This window comes from Xiphophorus maculatus, chromosome 2, assembly GCF_002775205.1.
Source record: "Xiphophorus maculatus strain JP 163 A chromosome 2, X_maculatus-5.0-male, whole genome shotgun sequence".
NCBI classification, from domain to species: Eukaryota; Metazoa; Chordata; class Actinopteri; order Cyprinodontiformes; family Poeciliidae; genus Xiphophorus; species Xiphophorus maculatus.
The window spans coordinates 20,506,332-20,517,122 of record NC_036444.1 but is presented as its reverse complement, the minus strand read 5'-3'; the positions used below and the strand labels follow the sequence as shown (position 1 = coordinate 20,517,122).

General features: G+C 44.8%; 1 protein-coding gene across 2 annotated transcripts in view; it reads left to right on the top strand.

Moving 5' to 3' along the window:
- Positions 1 to 4,235: 4,235 nt before the first annotated feature.
- Positions 4,236 to 10,791, top strand: part of LOC102226299 (potassium voltage-gated channel subfamily D member 2-like) — a 75,066-nt gene continuing 68,510 nt past the window's right edge. Inside the window, exons 1-2 of one of the 2 annotated variants that reach the window (XM_005796281.2) lie at positions 4,236 to 5,029; positions 5,275 to 6,480. In XM_005796281.2, the coding sequence (XP_005796338.1) occupies positions 5,369 to 6,480 (1,112 nt within the window). In that variant the 5' untranslated portion in view covers positions 4,236 to 5,029; positions 5,275 to 5,368. The remainder of the gene's footprint in view (positions 5,030 to 5,274; positions 6,481 to 10,791) is intronic. The other variant, XM_014474065.2, reaches the window with a different exon arrangement.

The following is a 10,791-nucleotide window of genomic DNA, read 5'->3' as shown; positions in this document are numbered from 1 at the left end:
GCGCGCGCAGAAGCCACCGCACCAGCTGCCATATGCAATAAAGAACCATGAGGACCTACTCTATTTTACACATCCGCAGGGGGTCAATAACTCATTAGAGCCAAGAGGAGGCAGAGGCAGCTGAGGGCGATGACGTGGTGGGAGGCGGTGCCGCTCGGCTTGTGTGCCTGTTCACCTGCAAGATACCGGCGTGTCACCGTGAGGTCACGAGGACGATTCATGACTTCATTAGCGGCATTTCATGAAACACACCGGGGGTGTTTCCGAGTCTTAGTCTGGGGATAAATTGGAATTGGCTCGCTTTTGTTCTCCTTCTAGGAATATTTCCCTCCAGTTGTGTGATCCTCGCTTCTCACCCTGTCGGTACTTTATTTAATACCCTCATATTGCCTGTAGTGAACCCGCGTCCTCTTGAAGTGCCCCATATTGAGGTTACTTTCAGGTTAAAACAAATTTCTGCACAACATCTTCCCACTGCACTGACTTTAATAGTATCCCCCGCCCCTCTCTCATAAAAGTAAGTATTTGCACCGTAGATTCGTCAGAAATGATATAATTTCCGTCTTCAGCTCTCACAATAACCTCAATCAATTAAGAAAAAAATCTGCAATTTTTCTTCAATAAACCGGAATGAAATCGACCGCTGAGCACCTTTGCTCCTTTTCTTAACAAGGCTTGGCTCATCTCCAGTGAAGGAGAACTCATTTGTTTAATCATCTCAATCACTGAGTGGGGCCTGACTAAATATGGAAAACAAAAAACAAGCAGCAGTGTGGGCTGCATTAGTGTACACAGTGGACAGTCTGCTACTGTCAGAGCATCAAGTGCAGGAAAATATGGCTGCGTGTGTGAGAGCCCACACGAATGTCTAAAGCCTCATCAGACATTGTTTGTGTGTGTTTGTTTGGGTTTGCTTTGGGTGCTTGCCTCTGTGTTACAGCAACGAATACCCTTTAGAACCTGTTTACAAAATTCATCCTGTTACACAACCCATCAAATCCCAAAAGCCTTAGAGTTGGTCAAGTTTAACATGCAAGCAATTATTATTTGGGCAGACAGATTGAGGATTTGAACGCAATTTAGTTTTAACTGCAGGTCACGGCGACTTGTTTCTTTTCTGTTGTTGTTGTTTTAGATTCTAGCGTCTCCTGCATCAGCCCTAAACACCACCGCCTCAGCACAAACGGATTTCCAGAGGAAACACGCAGCAGAAACGGCAACAGAAGCCGTTCAACCTTTTTGAGGGCACGTGCACTAATTACCTGATGCATGACCCTAATCCATAAACACACAAACGGAGTAATGAAATAATCTGCGCTGCTTCTGCGTCGACGCCATTCATCCAAAATCACCTTGGAGCTCAACCTTGGGAGTCTGCGCTTTTCACGGAGTGTGTCGGTACCTCGCGCTGTCATTCATCAGAACGCAGAGCAGTTTTACGAAGGAACGCGGGTTTGGAGCTGCAGTCGACGTCTTGAGATGGAAAATCCACAATAACTGAAACAAGGACACGAATAGCTTGGTTCTTTTATTGTTTGGTTAGCAAGCTGCTTTGCTTAATTTGCAAACTGAAAATACAGCGATTAGATTGTGGGAACACAAAACTGTGACAGAAAAATACATAACCAAGAAATTGGCCAAATTTGAGAGTCTGCTGTTTTGTTTTGCTTGTTTGGCAATATCTTTATTTTTCCTACTGAGAAAGTGCATCAGAGTTGGGATCTGATATAATTGTTCTTCTATAAACATCAGCCATAAGTGCTTTGATGAATATTTTTTGGGAGGTTGGGAGGAATTTGATCATGGTTAGATTCATGTGGTGTGATGCATAAATGTTGAGTCTTGTAATTCCTTTTCCTTTCTGTTAAATCGTGAACTACCATCACGATCAAAGAACCTGCAGCACACGCTTTTATGTATTTTTGTCCTTAGCATAAAAACAAAGGGATTTGGTGAAAATCACAAACATTACTTCAGACCTCTATGAAAATCCAACACTGATGTCACCAGCATCCGTCAGGAAAAACCTGATCGGTTCATATCCATGCATCTGATTTAAATCAGTTGGCCAACTAGATGGTTGCTAGCCACTTGTAGTTTTCAAACTGTTTCACATTAAGTATGAAGAGTACCACCCCAGTGCCTCCCCACCCCCCATTTATTGTCCGCGTTTCCCTAAATGGAGATATTTCAAAATCAGGAATTTGTTTTGGAAGACAAATGCTTTACAACAACAGCTGGGGAAGGGCAAGCCTATGGTTACTGTATGCTACAAACAGCGAAAGAAACTTTCGGTCACTTCAGCCCATTTTTAAACATCTCATTAAAATCACTTCAAATGCCTTTTTTACCAAGAATAGGTAACAATCTATTACCCTTTTAAAACGTTTAAACACTTCAACACCAGGTAATACCCAATTCTTACTTTTGAAAGAACAAAAACATCCGTGGTGTGAAAAAACTGAACTCCTGAGCCATCAAGCTCAGCAGTCCGGCCTCTGTTTGGTGCCAACCTCAGGAATATTTAAATGCTCTGATGATTACATAGCCCCTGGGCCTGACTGCTCAAACTGAACACTGGGTGTGCGCTGACATGCACGGCATACACTAATGGGACTTCTGACAGCTCAGTGCATTCAGCCTTCAAAAAAAGAAAGCAACACGCTGCACCGTGCCAGAGGGGACCAGAGGCTGGGGGGTGTGAATGTTGTGTAAGCCGGCTGAAGGTCTGGAGAGCAGGAGGCCAAAGGTCCGACTGCTGCAGCATCTAATGTGTCCATCAGCCGGACAGCTGCAGCGTCAAAACTGTCTCGGGGCAAAGCAGGGATCCGCGTCCCGCTCGTTTGCCCCGCAAATTAAATAAGAGCAACAGCTGCAGCAGACGTGCCGCACCTCATCCGGAGTGGCCGTCCATTTTCGCTGGTCTTCACTGGCACGATTCCTGAGCCGATTCATCAGAGCAGATGAACCCGGGACGGCGTGTTGAAAGCACCGCCGCTGTCCGTGGTGCTGAAGCATCTCCAAAGCACTTAGAAGTGCCTGAAGCTCGGCGTGAGCGCTCCGATATGTGAAGCTGAATCCAGACATGGCGGCTCCCCGGGGGCCACAGCTGTCTGCAGGCCTGTGGGAGGCTGCCGTGCCGCTGCAGCACGGGGGGGGGCGGGGACCGTGTGCTTTTCATTGATTATAGTTATTTTGGAAAATGTCAGCGGATTGGTGTAGCCCAATGATGTTGACCTTTACAGCCATTCAGCAGCGTAACAGAACAACGCAGTTCATAAGACGATATTGATTATCGCTTGTTGCCGATATGAAGAGAGCGCTCCTGCACATTTTTCATGTCAAAACATTCCACACCTTTCCGGAGTTTTCCCTCACTTCCTTTCAGATCGTTTGTCCCATGAATTTTCATCGTCAGTGGTCAGATGAATGGATGGGGAAATTAACAGATGGGTGGGATGATAATTCAGACTTTTTTTTTTATTTAACCCTGATCACCCCATGACCCCTCCGAAGACCTCACGGTGCGTCACCTGTCCTTCATCTGACCTTCAGTTGACCTTCCGTGAGCCAAGGAATTTGATCAGCTCTGCCTCTTCTAATACTCAGCTGATTGCAAGCATCTAAACCACATTATAAGCACATCTTTACTGAAAATTCTCACAGCTGTCTTTATTTCTAGACCTACACACATTTCTTTTTTTAATAAAGTGAGAATATGGTCCATGTTATCTAACCGAACAGAACACCACATGCGTCCGGACTCTCAGATCTCTTGTTCGCATGTTTCTCATGCTGTCGCATAAGCTTTTTTTCTCAGGAAGCGGATTAGGGATCCGCAGGAGACGAGAACAACCTGTAAACCGTGACTTTAACATTTTCAAAACATCAGCGCATAGCAACAATTATGAAATCGGGGCTGTTTCAAACAGGTTTAGTTCACTGTTTTTGTTGAACTGAGCTTCAGTCAAGCATTTTAGAAAGTGTTTTTGTTGGAATTCTATTTTGTGAAAATTACTCCAGTCCGACCCAATGTCAGGGAAAACTGTGGATGGATGGATGGATGGATGGATGGATGGATGTGGCATTAGACAGGAAAACGTGAAAACGTGTAGAAATCCACAAAGTTGTTCATACTCATATTTCCTTTTTATATATTCATCTCAATCAGGAATTGTTTTTTTTTTATTTTATTTAAATCAAATTCTGCTTTTCCAATTTGCATAAGAATGATGTGGGAAACACGTTATATTTCAATTTAAAAAAAAAAAAGCAACAACATCTGGTCACGGTCAGATTTAAATACGAGGAGAAAAACAAAATATGCAGGAAAAACTTAAAGGAACTTCTTGCTCCATTCCCCTGGACTTCATGATATCTCAGGTAAACTGCAGACGCTGTTGATCCATCCTGGGGGAAAAAAAACAAAAAACTAACTCCAAACACAAATCTAAAGTCGAGCTTCAGGAGATACACCGCCTATCAGAGTTTCGCATTGAATAGCTCCCCATGCACACGCCGTAGCAAGGCAAGCAGAGGAATTTCAGGGTGCAGAAAGGACCGCTCCTCCCTCTCTCTCTCTCTCTCTCTCTCTCCTCTCTCTTTTTCTCTCTGCATCCGATTTTCCTCTCATCTCTCCACTGCTCTATGCTGAGAAAAGGGGGGAGGCGAGGAGGGGTAGGAAGGTGGTCTTGCAGTCGACGAGCGAAAAAAGGGAACATGAGTTTGCTGAGGAGTAGCTGCAGCGAGAGGGGGAAAACCTTTGCCCAGGAGCCCTGCGGATCGGTAAAGAAGGGACAAACGACCACTCTCTGCTCGGAGTCCGCCTCTTCAATTGTTTAACTTGTTGATGCAACGTTACAGCAGTTCTCCCTTTTTCTTCTTCTTCTTTTTACCCCCTCCTCTTCTCTTCAATCGTCTGGCTGCAGTGGGTAATAGATGGCTGGCGGGATTGCAAATATTCCCTTCCGAGGATTAGTGTTTTATTGACTTCATCGCGGACGCAGATTAATGATGGAGCTTCTCTATGGTGGGTCTTTTACTTTTCTTGGATTTATTTCCAAAGGGAGACAGAGAGAGGAATAAAATCCCGGTTATTGTTGGATGAAGATTTGGGAATCTAATTGATATTCTGCCGCAAAGAGTGGGCTTTCTTAACACAACAGTTAGAGAAGACTGGACAGACTCGGTAGAATCAAATTAAGTGATTGTTTTCTTTTTTTAAAACATCCTATTTCGCTGAGCTTCTCTCTCTATCTGCTCTTCCTCCTGCAGATGCAATCTATCTCTGAGCCCGTAGCACTGTGACAAGCGGAGAAGGGTCGTTAAAAAAAACAACAACAAAAAAAAAAAAAAACTACAGGTCAGCATGGCAGCAGGTGTAGCGGCATGGCTTCCCTTCGCCAGAGCGGCGGCCATCGGGTGGATGCCGGTGGCGAGCACCCCGATGCCCATCCCTCCCCAGGACAAGAGGAAAGCCCAGGACGGACTCATCATCCTCAACGTGAGCGGCACCAAGTTCCAGACGTGGCGGACCACGCTGGAGAGGTACCCGGACACGTTGCTGGGGAGCACCGAGAGGGACTTCTTCTTCCACGAGGAGACCAGCGAGTACTTTTTCGACCGCGACCCCGACATCTTCAGGCACATCCTCAATTTCTACCGCACGGGCAAGCTGCACTACCCGCGCCAGGAGTGCATATCGGCGTACGACGAGGAGCTCGCCTTCTTCGGCATCATCCCCGAGATCATCGGGGACTGCTGCTACGAGGAGTACAAGGACCGGAGGCGCGAGAACGCGGAGCGGCTCCAGGACGACGAGGAGATGGACATGAACAACGACGTCACGCCGGTGAATCTGACGTTCCGGGAGTATCTGTGGCGGGCTTTTGAAAACCCGCACACCAGCACCCTGGCGCTGGTGTTCTACTATGTGACGGGCTTCTTCATCGCCATCTCGGTGATGGCCAACGTGGTGGAGACGGTGCCGTGCGGAACTCTGCCCAACAGGTCCAAGGAGATGTCCTGCGGGGACCGCTACGCGCTCGCCTTCTTCTGCTTGGACACGGCGTGCGTCATGATATTCACGGTCGAGTACCTGCTCCGCCTGATCGCCGCCCCCAGCCGCTGCAAGTTCATGAAGAGCGTGATGAGCGTCATCGACGTGGTGGCGATCATGCCCTACTACATCGGCCTGGTCATGACCGACAACGACCAGGTGAGCGGGGCGTTCGTCACGCTGAGGGTCTTCCGCGTCTTTCGGATTTTCAAGTTTTCCCGGCACTCCGCGGGGCTGCGCATCCTGGGCTACACCCTGAAGAGCTGCGCCTCCGAGCTGGGCTTCCTCCTCTTCTCCCTCACCATGGCCATCATTATATTCGCCACGGTCATGTTTTATGCAGAGAAAGGCTCCACAGCAACCAAGTTCACCAGCATCCCCGCAGCCTTTTGGTACACCATCGTCACCATGACAACACTGGGGTAGGTGGATATCACGCAAGTTTCTGAAAGCCCCCCCCCCCCCCCCCTCACCCCCAAAGCTTTGCAGGATGCTAAGGTGAAATATTGTTACATACATGTGCAGTGGTGATTCTTTCCTGAATGCCACCCAGAGCAGAAGCTATTAGCCTATTTGGAGAGGGGAGGGGGGGGAGGGGCTTTTTAGAAACATTAATAACCAAAAACATTGATCTGATATGAACTATGCATATTTATAAGTGTATGCATTGAAAGATAGATGAATATTTTAAAAAAATTTATGAGAATAGAGAGAATTTATCTTTTTTCCCCATAAAGAGGTTTCACAAATCACAGTCTTCATTTCCAATCAGTGTGTAATGAATCCAGTCTAAGTTTGACCTTACTGTGATTGTCACCAAGGATTTGAAAGTTTTCGCTTTCCAAACTGTTATCCAACCGTCGTGTTTCTACAGGTTACAGCGTTATTAAAAGGATGCCAGACCAGATTTTTTGCCCATCTCTATGAAGCGTTGAGTAAAATCCACTCGCAACATGTTGCTGCACACTGCCTCTCCTGCTGGCTAAACGGAGGACGCTACAGTTCAACTTAAAAGACCAATAAATCTTATATTTTAAGGAGTGAAAAACAAACAGTACATTACAAAGTGAACCGTTTTGAAAACTTCAGGATGTTACAAGGATGTCAAGCAGGCTCAATTAGTTTGTTATTCTTGTTTCTCTACAGAAAATGACAAAAGGTACGATATTCTGCAGAACAAAAAAGGTTTTGCCTTAGTGTACGTAATAAAAGTTAAACAATATGTTCATTTTTTTTGAGAGCATAATCACAGTTGTACTGATCAGCTATGTTATTCTATCATTTGAAATATTTGTTACTTTCCTGTTGTATATGAAAGCAATTACACCATGTTGTGCATTATGCTTTAAAGTTTTATCCATTTTTACCAGACAGCTTCGGTGTACAGGATTATTTTAATACACTGAGGGGTTCAACAATGACTGGAAGTGCAAATAAGCAACAGAAAAATAAAATAAAATAAAATAAAATAAAATAAAACAAAATACCCTCCGGGCCGTGACTCCCCGGGCAGAGAGCCATATCACCTATATTGAAGCTCTGCCAGTGCTTATTTAATAATTATCAATCAATCAAGTTTATTTGTATAGGACATTTCAGCAATAAGGCGTTTAAAAGTGCTTTACATCAGAAAATACAAAGTCATCAACAACTGAAACGCTACATTTTGCCAAGAGCCGTATGATAATGCCACAAACTGAATTTGACTTCTTTTGCCACTTGGTCAGCGGGACGACAACGAGGCGAGAGACTCAGGGGAACGTTACTCTTGTTCTTCCTGGTGAAATAATCTCATTAAAGTAAGAAATGTTTTAATGTAAAAACTTCTACAAGTCTAAAATGGCACCACCACAAGATTGTTAGAGATTATTAAGCTGCCCACCAAAAACAAATGAAAAACCTTCTGAAGGCACCTTTACTGATTGGATATGCTGCCGCAGGTGTGCACTAGGACATATTAAAAAGTCCTTGAGCTGTTCCCGGCCAATCACGGTGCTGCTGGCGGATCTGCTGCACACCGTCAATGAGGCCGAACCCATCACCGCGCTGAAGGTCAAGCGTCGTCCCTGCCCGCTTTTCAAGGGTCTTCTGTGGATCGCTTGTAAAGCTCACAGCAACGGTTCAGGGTCCCCATGAAAAATGATATTAACAATAATAAAAAAATAGGCCTCGTGAAACCAAGAATGGAGACCCTTGTAACCTAGCTGACAAAGACAGAAAAAAACCAACCCTGAATTCCCAGATCTTTTTAGCAGTAGGGATTGAACCGAATGTAAACTTGTTGGTGATAAAGTGCACTCAGAGGAAGCGGCTCTCCTCTCCCCTCCTCCTCTGCTCTCTGCCTCTCATTCATCCTCTCTCAGCTCATTTTCCTTTTCAGCGAGGTACAGTAAATATTTGAATGCTAATTTCATGCCCATGCACAATGTCAGCAGCTGCTGTGTGCTGATGTAGCATAAAATAATTAAACACCGTTAAGACGATTACATCACATTAATTTGTATTGATGTGAACACTCAAGTGCTCGGATCCTCGGCCCTGAAATTATATTAATAATATTTCAGCTGTTTTGGCCTGTTATCCTTATTATTCACTGCATGAGTGAGATATCTTTCCCAAGATGCTACCAAAAATAAATAAATAAATAAAAATCACCAGTTGCTTTTTTCTTTTCACTAAGTTGACCAGAAATCACAATCAGACAATTGCAGATGTTGGAAGCAAACGCTACTGGCTGCCTTTTCACTCACTGCTGCAGAACTGAGCGCACCCCTCCACTCCCCTCCACATCTTCCATCCCCCTGCCCACTCCATCTCTCTCACGCTGCTGCTGATGACACAGAAACGAGGTCCTGTTGAAATAACGCGCTCATCTCAAAGTCCCCCACATCACAAATCAAACATGCAAAACAAATTTCCAGCTGTTGTGTGCATTTATCCCCACACGGCGCTCAACCCTGCGTGGCGAGAGCGTGAACAAAGTGTCCGCATGGCAGAAATATCCCGAACGTTACAGGTTTTTGGCTTCTTTTTTTTCTGTTTGTTTTTCAGGGCTGAATACCAAAATCCCTGCACCTTCTCTTATTCCCTCCCCGCAGCCCCCGTCTTCACACCTGCATTGACGCAGCTCCGCGTCTCTCTCTCGGTTCCGCAGGAAGCCTGTGTGGTTTTTAAATATTACTGCCATCATTCAAGGTGTTCTCTGTCTCACCGGCTTCCTCCTATGTGCTCCTATTATGTGGGTGACACTGAGTTAGTGGACGCACTGTCCTCTTAATGGCACATACAAATCTTCTCTCTGCTCTCATTCAATACCAGTCAGACTACAACTCACCCTCCTTAAATGACCAGTGAGCACATAATTAGTAATATGCTCGGTCCGCCGTCTCTGGCTCGACGTTGTGCCGGACATGCCCTCCATTTAGATTCAAAGCACAGATGAAAGATGAGTTGTGCAAGAGGCTACATTATTTATCTCACGGTGGGTGCAGCGGAGATATTCACCGGGGTTCGGCTCGGAGTCCTCTCCTTTGTGCTGCTCGAGATGGATTCGAAAGAGATGTTTTGTGTGCTGGAACAAAACTGAGACGTCCTTGGTAATGGGGACGTCGCTGTCACTCCATTGTGAGCCGTGACAGCCGGCTGACGGATCTGCAACATGAACTCGAGCTTTCCAGTTGGTGCAGAATGCTGCATAGTGGACCACCGCTGGAGCAGCCCGAATAAGCGTCGCTGAAAAACAAAGTGGGCCCTCTTCTCTGGAGCCATCGTTGACTGAGGCGCGTTTGCGGAAAACGAAACGCATGCAGGTGCGTTCCAATATATTGGAACATAACCAAGTGGAATCCTTTTTCAGTGACTCAATTTAAAAAGCGAAAGTCACATAAAGGCTGCAACTAATGATTATTTTAGTTATTGATTAATCTGTCGATTATTCTGATGATTAATCAGATAAAAAGTTGGCAGATTCTGCAGATTTTTCATTGAACCACTTAAAATAAATGCTTTAAAAAGACACAAAATATAAATTTTATTGCCTAAATTGCAACATCTTAGCATTCCTTTAGTGCTCATTTGTAGCGAAGAATGCATCTAAAGGTAAAACCCCCCCAAAATTTCTAAGATCAACTTGCGAAACGCTCAGCCCTTTCCGCTCGACTCCACATGAACTCAGTCTAGGGATAATCTGTTGATTAATTTATCAATTAACCAATCTTAAAATCAACACGTGTGTATTTGTTGTACAGTTTTGCTTTAATTGCTGCTCTGAATATGTCATTCTTTCAGCAAATGGCCTTTTTTTTGAGTCCGTGTACTCCAGTTAACAGTTAATCGAATACTAAATTAGTTCACAATGAATCCAATTAATCACTTCCGCCACAAAGTCGTACTATGTAGACTCATTATGCACACTGTGATTTATAAATGATGATTAAAAATACACAAAAAAAATCAGTTTTTTAATCAGAAAACTTTAATTAGAATTTGCACATAACACCGATGAAAAACATCAACCTACTGAAAATGACGTTTATGTATTGTCAGTACTCAGCCAGCTCCTAGTCAAGGCTACTTTTACATGAATTACTGCATCAATGCAGAGTGGCATGGAGGAACTCAGCCTGTGCCTCTGCTGAGGTTTAAAGGAAACCTGAGTTGCTTTATTAGCAGCCTTCAACTGCTGGTACAGTTGTTCTTTATCTTTGTTTTGACAATGTACCATAGAATCTGTT